The 13357-nt window shown below is 36.2% G+C and overlaps 2 protein-coding genes across 4 annotated transcripts; both read right to left on the reverse strand.

The window, feature by feature from the left end:
- Positions 1 to 3103: 3103 nt before the first annotated feature.
- On the reverse strand, positions 3104 to 7110 carry LOC147517694 (CAP-gly domain linker). Of its 3 annotated transcripts, none has more exons than XR_015211533.1 (4): positions 6888 to 7110; positions 6519 to 6812; positions 5010 to 5237; positions 3104 to 3625 (listed from the first exon to the last, which is right to left on the reverse strand). XR_015211533.1 is itself a non-coding variant. In XM_086589820.1 (4 exons), the coding sequence occupies exons 1-4, from the start codon at positions 7108 to 7110 to the stop codon at positions 3616 to 3618; spliced, it is 639 nt and encodes a 212-aa protein (XP_086445946.1). In that variant the 3' UTR covers positions 3104 to 3615. The 3 variants fall into 3 exon arrangements, 2 of the variants coding, with proteins under 2 accessions (XP_086445946.1, XP_086445945.1); XM_086589820.1 differs by having other exon boundaries at positions 5010 to 5121; XM_086589819.1 differs by lacking the exon at positions 3104 to 3625 and adding an exon at positions 4483 to 4811 and having other exon boundaries at positions 5010 to 5121.
- A 90-nt stretch (positions 7111 to 7200) lies between these two features.
- Positions 7201 to 11256, reverse strand: STN7 (Serine/Threonine kinase domain protein). The gene is made up of 10 exons (XM_086589818.1): positions 10697 to 11256; positions 10529 to 10615; positions 10071 to 10190; positions 9825 to 9923; positions 9395 to 9563; positions 9202 to 9295; positions 8578 to 8671; positions 8431 to 8487; positions 7598 to 8011; positions 7201 to 7497 (listed from the first exon to the last, which is right to left on the reverse strand). The coding sequence occupies exons 1-10, from the start codon at positions 11120 to 11122 to the stop codon at positions 7336 to 7338; spliced, it is 1722 nt and encodes a 573-aa protein (XP_086445944.1). The 5' UTR covers positions 11123 to 11256; the 3' UTR covers positions 7201 to 7335.
- Positions 11257 to 13357: the final 2101 nt, after the last annotated feature.

A 13357-nucleotide genomic window follows, 5' to 3' on the forward strand; every position in this document is an offset into this window, starting at 1 on the left:
AAATAACAAATTAAAATGGTTGGATTTTTTTTGGCCCAAACGGTTGGAACGAGACAATTATTCCCTTCTGAAATAGAAACTCCAAATTTTGTCCAAATGTGTTGGTACTTGACACATTTTTAATAATTTGGATCGACGAAAAAAGCTGTGAAAAAACTGATGTGTCACAAAAAAATTATAGCAGCGCGTTGATGGTGCTCATATATTTCAAATCATATCTCATTATGTAAATGAAAATCAGATACTCAAATGAAATGCTTAAATGCAATTATGCTGATAACTGTGCGCTGTGAGATACTGAGATCTTAATATCTTATATTGATGACCCAGTTCTACGGAAACTTTTTTCTTTTTGAACTCTACAGAATGTACATTTAAATTAGTACATATAAGTACGTTACAAGAGCGGGTTTGGCCGACCCCTACCAGTTTATTTAAAAAATTGAAAAGAAAGAACTGAATCAGCTCAATCATTGTGTTATTTGCTGACTTAATATGGGTTATAGGTAATGTTCTAAAAAAACGCTAGGCGGTAGTTGGGCGGTGGGAAAGCGCCTACGCTAGGTGGGTTTTTTTTCCTAATATATATAGTAATACACACCTATATTATAAGAAATAAAGAAAATCATTTACCATAATTTTAAAAAATAAACACAAACAAAGATACTTATTACAAAAATACGTAATAGTTGAAGAATATCGACTTCATATAAAAATATATTCTTTGTTATAGTGACATATAATTTACATTAGATTTTAGTTTTTTAAATTAATTCAAATCTTAAGTCTTCACAGGTCTTTAATTTTCGACATTTAATCATTAAAAAAAAAAATTGGACCGCCTAGAGGCTGCCTAGCCCGCCTAATCGGTCTGCCTATACCCACCTAGTCGGTCCACCAATTTTTTAAATGACTTGGGCTTAGGCGAGTCAGTTAGGCACCGCCTAAACCAATTTTTAGAACAATAGTTATAGAGGACATATTTGTAGTCAATAGGCTAAGATATACGTACTCAACATGCATGTAATTAGCTAAGAAACATAAGTAGCTTAAGAATATGATTCATATATACATGATACAACTGTGTGTTATTAGGGCTGTCAATGGATGGATTTGGGTTGGGTTTTAAAAATTGAATTTGAACTGATAATATTATATTTCATCCGAAACCAAACCAAACCGAGTCAAAAACTATAAAATCAATTAAATTCTAAATTAAATCAATTAATTTCATACATATAATTGATAAACATATACAAAATTAATCATAAATATTACTAAAATGTCATCTTATTTTATTGGTTTGGGTTCATATCGGTTCGGTGAGAAACAAACCCGAAACCAAATCAATATCTTATCGGTTTGGGTCAGTGAAAGAGAAACCAAATTACCAAAATCTAAACCGTTTTTTATCGGTTTGATTCGGATCGATTATCGGGTTATTGAAACCATTAACATCCCTATGCCATATATAATATAGCTTATTGAGTAGGTGCAACACACGTGAGCAACCTCTATTCTAATGATTTGCTAATAAACAAAGTTCTTAACCTCCTCCTAGTTTGGGTCACCATTTGTAATGCCAGTTTTATACACTAATAATCAGTGTCACGACTCACAACATCAACTTCAATACTATCATTTACTTTTTTTAATCACTGTACGTGTGCAACTACAAACAGGTTTATTATTCTAACCCTTGTTGCTAAGTTGCTACAAAGATTCCACTGGTGAAATGTTGAGTTTACAGCTTTGTTGTTTTTTTTGTGGCTGGAATTACAGCTTTGTTGTTGAATGAGCTCAAAACTCCAAAAAAAGCAGCAAACCCCAAGTGATCTTTTCTTGCCCCCTCAGTCCCTCATAAGCTAATTTAACTAAAGTAATCTAAGTAACTCAGAACTCCACTTGCTTGGTCTCGTGTTTCTCCCATTTCACTAAAGACAGTAACTTCCATTTCACTTCACTCTAATATATAAAACTCAATCCAATATATCCTCTAATTGAAAATGAATATAGATGGTCAAGACTTAGATTTAGGAGCTCATTTTAGTTGTCTACTTCTCAATCATATTATTCCTAGACAAGGATATTAGTATAATACTATGTTTAGTAGTAATATAATCTCCATGGACAATTTCTTACAAACTTATGATATAACTAGATTACACAATGACAACTTCTGGTGGCCTAATCATATAATGGATTCGATTGCAGCAAATGTTTAGAAATTTTGAGCATACTTTGAATAGTAATATACTCTTCTTTCCTACAATCTGTTATAATCTGCTATATGATTACTCTAATAGTATACAACCATGTCCCTGGGTACCGGGTTTGGTCGATTGATTACTAGATTCCAAAACTTTACCCAAAAAAAGATTACTAGATTCCAAATTGGCAGGTAATCTGGGCTATGCTCTGTTAGATGAGTAATATGAATATTATCTCCATTTTCATTTCTCCCACTATTTTTGTCTCTTTCGGATGATCAATAAAAAATTCATTGATTCGAATTGTATAATAACACAAAGTACCAACCATATAATTTTATGAAAGTGAATGTCACGATTCCTTGTTTTAATACAAATTTGGAGTAAGAGACACCCGAGAGATTGGAGATTGAACCTTACAATTAAAGGAGACAATGGAGGATTAAACTAGTGATTAAGGGCACTATGATCAAATAATGGTCAATCTTGGTTTATAGGGTCTCTCCCATGCTGAGCTATAGTATATTGTACATAGATAGGGCTGTACAGTACGGGGAGGTTATGCTTGCACGTGATGGTGTCTTGTACTCTTGTTAACTAATACATTGTTTGTTTTTGCCTATTTGATAGTTGGTTCATGGTTGGCTGCCTAGTTTCTATGTTGCAAGGTTTTAACTTTCCAACTATTTTTCTTGGGATATATAATTCATTTCTCGGAAGTTGAAGTTACCACTCCCTTAACTCATCACTGTTTATGATCCAGATTCTTATGAAGAATTCCAGCTGAACTCCAGTTGGGCATTATTGGCACTTCAGCAGTGTGAAGACATTTTCCGTACCTTGATATGATATTTATATACAGAAGAATTGCAATCATGTACTAGGTGTAGAATTTGAAAACTCGGTAATACGTATGATTGATAGAATTAAATTTGAACTCCAGCACGCAACCTTTATCCTGTTTTTTTTTTTTATGGAAATCTAACTTAATGACTGAGAATGACAAATCTGTATTAGTACAGAAACTACAGATTGAAGCTAACCCTTGAATGTTATTCGAGGACCAGTGTCGGAAGGTAAACATACCTTAAACGTAACAATGTCTTTCAAGTAATCATGTCAAGATACAGGTCGACTATTGACGTTTTACGTTTGGCCAGTGAGTTGATTGCTGGCGGTTTTAATGAATTAATTCTATTTGTTCATCTCAATAGGTCTCTCTACAGCAGTTGGGGACAAGTCCAAGCTTTGGTACAAATGGTCCCTAATTCATGACTTCCGTAAAAGTGTAAAACAAAGAAAAATCCCACTTCAAGCATTATGTAATGGCCCCTCTGCCGTTAATACGTCTGAGTTCAGATTTTAACTTCTCCATCTATTTTCTTCGATTCTGCTGTCAGCACTTTCAGTCGCGCCTGCATGTAGCAACTGTCGATCAGTATCTGCCAAATGTGAATCAGTACACAGTAGAAGACACTACATGTTAAAAATAGGCAAAGTGTAAGGTGGTAGTGAAGTCTCATCTCCAGCTAATGCACGAATGCAAAAAAAAAGATCAGTACATCAAATGGCAGACCACCTTTTGTTTGCCACAATATAGAACACACATATGAAAGACTATTACAGTCTTGGACAAAAATGAATGAATGACCTCTCAGTGCTCTTAAAAAGCATGCAGCTCGTTCTTGCAGAAGAACAGTAACCAACAGTTCTATGCATCAGAAGTTAAAGTGTGTTTTCAACTCAGGCCAGCTGCAACTTTGTTCGATTATATGAAATACTTGCATTCCAAAATTTTAGAAAACTTAGTTTTTTTAAAAATATGTAGAGGATTAAGACAGACCCACAATGGTTACACTGAAAGACCTAGCCCGAAAGCTTACATTGCCCGAAGGCTCATCAACCCCGAAAAGAACCTAGCCCGAAGGCTCTCATCGATGTGCCATTTTGAGTAAACCCAACCGCCTTCATCTTGTCCATGAAGACTTGGTTTTGCTCCTTGGTCCACCTATCGCAGCAGCAACCTGTTTCTAGCCCGAAGGCTCACCTGGCCTAAAGGCCCATTACATAATTACATGAAAAAGAAATCTCAACCAACACTTGGTGGGATTCCAACTTGCAACCTCTCCCATGAGAAGAGAGGTACACAACCAAATGAACTAGAAGCTTGTGCTCAGAAAACTTAGTGACTGTCTTTGTTTTGTTGTTTTCCCTTTGCCTTCCATTGTCTCCCCCCTTCTAAATTATGGTCTTAAACCAATGCTTTCAGTAGACCTGAACTGAAAAAGTGGCGCACCCTTTTTATAAGGGTAATACGTCGAAAATTTTCCTGTGTGGAGGCTAATTTGTATTGAAGCTCAGGTCTTGATGGTAATTCCCATTGTTATTGTTCCAAATTACTGTATGATTAATATCCTCCTCTTCCCCCCTCCCCCGGGCGATTTACGTGAGTTTTTAAAAAGTTAAACAAGATTGAGTATCTGGCATGTAAGATAATGATTTGTTCTTACCAAAAAAGAATAACTAACAAAATATATTCTTCAAAAACAAAGTATGCTAGTTAAGTCTTCCATTCCATGTGATCACCTTCTCAATGAAAGCCTGCTAAACAAGACCGGAAAAGTAAAAAATGCATATAAGGTAGCATTGAATTTATGTAGATTTGGATGTTACAAGGAGCAATGAAATAGTGTTAGTATCCGGGAGAGAAGCCAAATCTTAATTGCAAAATAGTCTTCAAGAGCTTGCATAGGGTTGGAACATCCAGACTTGAAAAAATATAATACACAAACGACATACCTGGGATGATTTTCAAATGTACTTGTAGCAATTAATGAAGTCTTCAAATCTTCAATATCCTCCAATAATTTCTTATTTTCCAAATTTTCACGCCGTATCTCAGCATGTAAGGCTGCATTTATGCACAACTTGTTACAAATCACACAAGTTGATAATCAGATTATCAGAATACCAGAACGGTAGGGGCAGGATACTGATAGTGAAAAGTGAACATACAATTTTGAATCACTGCAAGAGAAAGGCATAAAAAGAGTTGAGAATGGTTGAACTAAAAACTTGTGCATCTCTTAAGAGATGAAAGCAGATGGATGATACCATTTGCAAAGAGAGTTTCTAGTGCTTATAGCAAAGTAAAGAGCTAATGCATGTTAAGAAATTGTATTCAGAGAAGAAAGGTATGATCAGTTATCCATTAAATGAGTGTCACCTTGACAATTAATCAAAATCAACAATTAGGAGTCTGGACTAACCTCACTCTGATACAATGTTAAGGACCACTTTAAAAGGCCTTTCATTACTGCTTCTAAATGCATATTATTTGTCTTATACAAGTGGGTGATTATCCACAACCTTAAATATAGTCATCCATTCATAATTGAAGAATATTGTACGGGACAACGGGGTGAAATGTAACTAATTGTCACACATTCTGTTCTCTGTCCAACTAACTGTACCATATCATTGTCCCCTGTAGATTGATTTGACTTACCTTGTTTAATTTGAAGAAACACAACGAAGCTAAAATCTATCTACGTTCTTGAGTACATGAAAGCCCTCTTACCTCTCCACTAGCCACATATGGGAGCATTCTCATATCCCATCTTATCGTGAAGTTCTAAGACCTGAGATCCTCCCATGTCAGCACATTCACTATCATGAATGCAAGGAGAAGCTAGAGTACTGCAAAATAACACCTACATGGAGGGAATGCAACTTCTCCGCAGACAAAGTGGCCAAATATGCAGCAGACTTACAGACAAATGAACAACTAGTTTTTGATGTAAAACCACCATGGATTACCACATGGGAGGTTCCACAACAAGTTTACTTTAGATTTGACTAAAAATCCTAATAGTGCTACTATTACAGTGGACTATAGGATACACGTGTACCTTCTCCTCTCTTCTGTTTTTACTCTCATCAATACAATATTTGCTTACTTAAAAAAAAAAAAAAAAAAAAAAAAAAAAAAAAAAAAAAAAACTATAAGCATGTCTAGACACTCCAGAAATATCGAAGAACCTAAATATCAAGCTTTAAAATTTACGAACTAGGATCCCTATTAAAAATGAAAAGACTAATAGCTCAAACTAACTATAACCTCTTGGAGTCATTTGCATCAATAATGTGTATGTTCCCTTCATGCAAATAAGAAATGAGCCAAGTATAACTTTTGTTTAGTGTTTAACTTCTGAGTGGCATACATTGAACAAATAATTTAGTAAATGTTAATTCCAACATTGATATTTTTCATGACAAAAAAATCATAGAAAAAGAACTTGATGTTACCTGAATTACAAGTGTGAAGTTCTTCTAGGATTTCTTCAACAAACGCTGACATGGAATTTGTTAAAGAACTAACCTTCATATTCAACTTATAATTATCATTTTCAAGTACCTCTTTCTCTAACAACAACTTCCACACTTGTTCATTCTCTCCCTTGCTAATATTCCTCTGAAATTCGCTACACCGCAATATAAATGCTTCCCTTTTGTGAGTGATTCTGTTGAGTGCTCCATCTCTTTTCTCTCTCAAACAATTTAATTCCTTGTCCAATACCTCTACAGAATTTCTTCCAATACCTGCCCCACGTAATCACATTAAAGTAAAAAACAAAATGAAAATCTATACTCTTATTAAACAATTGTAATTCTTACCAGAGACTTGAATTAGCCCGTTGATTTCGAACTCCGCAACGCATTTCATTTTCATTAATTCAGATTCTCTAAGAGCTAGCCCGTTTTCGATTTCGGAACAATTAGCAACTTCTGATTCTATCTCTCTTGTTATTTGAATATGCTCCTCGATTTCTTGATTAACTTGATCGAGCATGTCCTTTAGTGTTGAAATTTGACACAGTATTGCTCCCGAATCGTCCATCGTTTTTCTTCCCGCGCTTCAGTTGAGATTTGAGAAATCAAAAAAGTGAAATGGAGTTTTTATAGTTAACAAAGTATCGCGACATATCGGTTGCTTTGACTTTGACTTTATTCAATATCGAAAAATATATACAGATTACAGAGAGAGCTTTTTCTTTACAAGTAATCTTTGTTTCGTCTTATATTTTTACACAAGATTTAGGCAACAAAAATTTAGTTACTTCATTCATTCCTCCCGAGGGATCCACCTGCTCCACCATACGCTTTTGCTACGTCGGGTGATCTCATCCATGCTCTCATTTAATGTTTTCACTAACTTTCTCTGAAGACGAAGAGCTAATGCAAGAGCATTCCGTTGTGATCTTACCTTCTTACTTGGTTGAATTTCCTGCTTGAGACAGAATTTACAATGAATGAGAGTATTATTACTATAGAAGTACTTGTGATGGATGTATATAAGTTTGGCTATAAGTCAGACACAAACGTACTCTGAGCTCCTGTAGCTGGGCTTCTGTAAAACCACCATCCTGCTTTGTTCCGGACTTGGCCATGCGGCTGGTCACCCAATTGGCGGCTTCACTGTAATCCTTTTGGGTAGCACGAAATAATTGCAACCTCAAGTTCTGCATGACTGAGAGAGCTAGCAGACCTTCTCTATCAAAGTATGGATGAGCTAAAGCTTGTTTAGCACTGGTTCTTTGTCGTGCTTTGTAACGGACCATGGAGGTAAGAAGCTCCCACCCTTTCCCACCATCTGAATCCAACAACTCAAAACCCTTTCGGAGGTCGGGACTGGCACGTGGCTCTACATTGTTTCTCCATGCAACCAAGTCATACCCACACCTCTTCAGTTGACGGTTGAACTGTATGAGGCCACTGTCGGTGCGTAATGGTGGGAATGCCTAGCAAGGGCGGGAACAGAAATAAAATTACCATTAAATGTGCAGATGTATACAAATAGATGAAGTCATACCATACCAATTTTTATGTAATCCTATCCATGTCATCAATTTCATGAAACATAGGACTGTATCCCCCTTGTATCCCCGTGTCTGTGTATATTTCTAGGTGTAGGTATGTCAACTTCAGAATTGCCGCTTGTACTAGAGAACACAAAATCAACACTTTTGGAACAAAAGTGTGAATTTAAAGTTTGCTCTAAGTAATCTGAAGACAAGTAACTAGCTATATATGGTCGTTGGCTGGTTGGATGTGTGAGAACTGGCAAAAGATAGTACTTGCAAACTCATAGATGATAGAACTATTCAATGGAAATCAGTAACTTACTCAGGACAAAGCATTGCTTTAATAATCAGCTTACCATTTGCAAGAATATGAGCCCTGTGCTGTAGATATCAAATCTGTCAGGTAAATTCATCTGTAGACAATGAAAATTCGTAGATCATACAACTGAGTTAAATCGCCAAAAACTAGATGAAGTTGGACACTTCTCAGTAGATATTGACACCTGCCAAAGGACCGGAGACAGTGCAGCTGCCACTGGAACGGAGGGCGCAGATGGAGTCTGAGTGCTCATGATATACTGCTCAGGCGCTGAGTATCTGAAAAACAGAAGAGCAACAAAAGATCATGAAGCGCTGTGGACACCAAAAGAAACATTATCCTATAGAATAAAAGTATGCCATATGGATTCAAGATTCCAAAAAACATGCATGAAGAACTATTTGGTACAGTATTTTATTTAGACCAGCTACCAAAAGTAAATGGACTAGCTACATAACGAGAAATTACTGAACAAATGTGTTATTAAGCATAATGGAAAATCCCCAGTGATCCCAGACAGATAGTTTGGGCATGTGTATAGCTGGTTGGAAAATTTATTCCTTTCTGGTGAAAAACAATATAGGCTTGTCCCAAGAACATTCAGCATAACCTCTTTAGAAACATAAATGATGTCTGGACAAAATGGAGATGGGCGGAGTATGAAGGTAGTGGTCTGATGAGAAGTTCCGCAATTGACTAGCAAAGCTGAAGCTATTCATTACTCTAATACAATGACATGAAAGCATAAAGACCTAGGATTATTGGTGTTGACATGGCCTAAACATTACTGAGTTCTACTCAAAAGTACCTTGGGTCCAACAAAAACTCCTTTGGAATGTAATTGATTCCTACTCGCAGGTCTGTTGCAGCACCAAGGTCAATGATTTTGAATGTACGAGACCCTATATACATTTGGAATGAGGGGAAAAAAATTACTTGATTTAAGGAATGAGAGGAACTCGAGAATCTATATCAGTAAAGATATGAACAGCCTCTCTTACCTTCGGAGAAAATAATATTCTGTGGCTTGATGTCTCTATGAACAATCCCTGTAGAGTGGAGTCCATCCAAAGCAAATAGCAGCTGTCTCATGATGGTTTGAATAATTCTATTTTCTCTCTCCAATCCCTTCGGCAAGTCTTGGGCCTCTTTAAGAATCATTGCTTCAACCTGATATCGTTTGCACTTACTAATTATGGAATGAACGAATTCTGCATATACACTCTGATTATTTTGACACAATTTCCATAATGGCTAATTCTTTAAGCCACAATTTAGATGTGTATGTATCAACAGCTGTAGTGATAGTTTAATACATTGTATTTTCTGCATTAAGGGGGAAGATAAAGCAATTTGCTAAACCGATCAAATAAATTCTAGTATTACGGAAGCACAATAGGACACAGGAAAGAATAAGTAATAAATACTAACATTATATGGAAATTCTTTACTCAGCATGAAATCCGCTAGTGTCGTGTCACCTTCAAATCGCCATATGAGCCAATATTCGTCTCCTTTCTTTGATGATTTCTGAAATCAATAGAAGTAAAAGTTGTGCGAATGATGAAGGAAACCAAGAACAGAAGAAATGTATAATAATCAAATTGCCTACGGAGATTGTGATATATACTCTACTACTATTCACATAGGATATTGGTAGCGAAAAAATAACAATACCTCAAGAAAGCCATACACAAAATCAGCACAGCTATTTGCACAGGCCCGTCGAACACGCTCATTCATCCATATCTCCACCGCACCATATTCACTAGCCCTTTTCAACACCAAATCTCCTTCCTTCAATTAACATGAGCAAGTCATAAAAACCAATACGAAACAGATATTCAAAAAACAGTACTACTTGTTGGAATTATACACTAAATTATAGGGACTTAGACATATCTAGACTCATGACTGACTCTTAGATTACTTAGGTACATTCATTTACTACTACATACATGCACTCATTAGTGATAGGCTCTAGAAACAACTATACACTAAATTTGGTTTATTTTCCAACTCCTAAAGGCATAAATTAGTGCACTGTGATTCATGTCAAACCAATACATAGCAGATACCCAGCAATGAAAAAGACCCAATTTGCATTAAAAGAAACCTCCGTCGAAGATTCATACCTTGGAACCAGGTTTCTTAGTTAAGGAAACTTTATTAACCACACCAAAAGCTCCTTCACCCAACTTCTTTCCCAGCTGAAAATCATCCTGCAGAGACCATAACCCAATCCAAAATCACAACTTGCCACTTACAACAAAACTCCATGATGCCTCAGAACTAAATCAAACCTTTCTAAAAGTGGGTCTGAAAATCCTCTCAACGAAAGCAAGAACAAACATATCCCAAAAACCAGGAGCAACACCAGGTGTAGCCCAAAGATAAGACAAAGTGCCCAAAGCTAAAATAACACCAGGAGCAGTAATAGTTAAAGCATTTGATCTTGGAAGTGTACTTCTATAAATAATATCACCACATTCCATTACTGTACATGGAAGTCCAACACCAACTCCAACAAACAGATTATGAACTAAGTCTACCACTACTAGTTCTGGAGTTGCTGAACTGATTGTTGATAATGGTTTGGAATTTGAGATTGAGTTTTTAGAGTTTTGAGGATATGGGTATTTGATTTTGAGCTTTTTTCCTAGAAATGGTGTTGAGATTGTTGATTTCTGTAAACCAAGTGTTGCTCCAACTGTTGTAACAGTCGCCATTTTAGTACGTGTGTTTAAGTGTGAATTTGTGGCTCTGACTTGATTTTATGTTCTCGTATTGTGGTTTTCCTACATTTGATTTTCCTCTAGTATGTATCCATTTTGTGTGGAGCTAAGATGCTTGGCGGGATTGATTCGTGCATGTGCCAATCTGGCACGTAGCAATGTGTCTTGGACTATTTGGAAATTTAGATTTATGCCAAAATTCCAATCTCTTAAATATTTCAAGTTATTTGATAAGACATGCCGACACGCCATGTTTTACTTTCAGAGAGCTAGCACTAGTATACTGCTATGCATTGGGGGCATAAGCGGAGAGGGAGGAGTGGAGAGGGGAGAGGGAGAGATTGAGAGGGCTTGGAAAGAGAGAGGGACGAAGAGAAGAGATGAGGAATGAGGATAGACAACAAAAACCAACCAATTTACATTTTGAGCCACATCCCCCCTCGGCCCAGAATGTTCGTTCCGCTCACTTGTTAGTTCCAGGATGCTTGAGACGTACGTGAAACACTGCAAGTGTTACAGGGCCACCTGAACAATATAGCAGGCTATGTTGCTTGAGACGTACGTGAAACACTGTAAGTGTTACAGGGCCCCCTGAACAATATAGCAGGCTATGTTGCATGGGTACGGCTGAGACACTGTGGCTGAGACACTGTATAGACAGACATGCCTTTTCGGTTATGAAGTGGAGGGTCTCACACTGGTTCAAGTTCCATTTTGTTTGAAGCATGGACCAAAATATGATATACGATATATCGCCGATATATACGGTACTGTACAGACATCGATATTTACATATATCCACCGAATATAGAACATATATATCGGAATTTCCGATATAAAATTTTATATCGCCGATATAATCGATATTTCCGATATAATCGATATATATCGGTTGACTTTTTGACCATTTTAAAATATAAATCCGATATTTCCAATATATTTCCGATATATATCCGATATTTCCGATATTTCCGATATTTTAAATAGTTTGGACTGGTTACCAAAAAAAATTGATATATCCGAAATATCCGATATATATCGGTTTTTGGGTACACCGATATATTGATCGATATCGATATTTTGGGCCTTGGTTTGAAGTATCCATGCAACACAGACGGAAGGATTCTCTTACATTGGTATAAAATCTAGTCCAAAAACAAAGAAGTATTCAAATATTTATCAAAGAGAATATCTAAAAAGCAGTTGCTGCAGAATAGAAGATATTACGATCACTGTCAACAGTAATCATCTTGTGAAACAAAAAAAACACATCGATTAAGAGAAAAAACACATCGATTAATGAAGATATCACTGAAGGTTTCATAAAACGGTTAGAATATGAGAAAACACAGTGTCACAGTTAAGGATATCAAGAGCGTTGAAAATTTTATGAGGACTATTCACGAAGGCACTAATCTATAGTAGACGTGCTGCAGGACCATTAGACTCCAGCTAAGAAAAGAGAACATTTAACAATAAAGTTTTATTAATCAACAGAATTTTGGGGAGAACTTTGCACGAGCCTTACCAGAGGAACATGTCACACAATTAAGCAAGATAGAACAAGGTAGTTTTATTAAATGTCAAAGACAAATGTATGTAAAACTTCGGTATTCTTAATCTCTGCAATATAGTCTTGCGAGTGGAGTATATCTTGCCGCCCATCCAATTGCAACGTTCAACAATGCAAAAGTACTCTAATTTGCACAGAAGATTAAAATTTTGGGATCTGGGTAGCATTATGCGAAGATTAAAATGAGCACATCCCATAAAAAGAACAACTCAAGATAGGTTACAGACTTACAGGAGTTACAGGTGAATACAAGTAATACAACCTCGCAAATTTTTTAGTTTTAAACATTTCTCAAAAAAGTAACCAAAAAATTAAATAAAAGTTCTACATCTATACTTATGTCAACTCGGGAAGAATTATCAAATTATACATAAGCTGCAAAAGAACAGTTCCTGACACAATCAAGGTTGCCAAGCATCTCAAAATCTAATATATAAGCACATTGAAAAGGCATAAGAACAAGTGTATATAAAGTGTTTAGAAAACCGGACCGGACCGGTGGTTGAACCGGGGTCCGACCGGAACCGGTAAATTTTCGGTTCGGTTCAGTTAAAATTTGAGTTTATGGTTGGACCCTCGGTCTAAACTTAAACCGTGGTTGAACCGGCGAACCAGTTAAACCGGATCACCCTTATATAATTTTTTTTTTTTTTTTT

The sequence above is a fragment of the Coptis chinensis genome, chromosome 2, assembly GCF_015680905.1.
Source record: "Coptis chinensis isolate HL-2020 chromosome 2, ASM1568090v1, whole genome shotgun sequence".
Lineage (NCBI taxonomy): Eukaryota > Viridiplantae > Streptophyta > Magnoliopsida > Ranunculales > Ranunculaceae > Coptis > Coptis chinensis.

What these genes read in the sequence shown, in the direction of transcription:
- STN7 (XM_086589818.1), bottom strand. Translation starts at nt 11,122, where the DNA reads ATGGCGACTGTTACAACAGTTGGAGCAACACTTGGTTTACAGAAATCA. An exon ending in GTAAAGAATTTCCATATAAT is followed by an intron (nt 9,564 to 9,824) that starts GTTAGTATTTAT and finishes AAACGATATCAG; the next exon opens with GTTGAAGCAATGATTCTTAA. An exon ending in TGTCTCCGGTCCTTTGGCAG is followed by an intron (nt 8,488 to 8,577) that starts GTGTCAATATCT and finishes CATTGTCTACAG; the next exon opens with ATGAATTTACCTGACAGATT.
- LOC147517694 (XM_086589819.1), bottom strand. Translation starts at nt 7,110, where the DNA reads ATGGACGATTCGGGAGCAATACTGTGTCAAATTTCAACACTAAAGGAC. An exon ending in CGGGCTAATTCAAGTCTCTG is followed by an intron (nt 6,813 to 6,887) that starts GTAAGAATTACA and finishes TACGTGGGGCAG; the next exon opens with GTATTGGAAGAAATTCTGTA. An exon ending in ACTTCACACTTGTAATTCAG is followed by an intron (nt 5,122 to 6,518) that starts GTAACATCAAGT and finishes GCATAAATGCAG; the next exon opens with CCTTACATGCTGAGATACGG.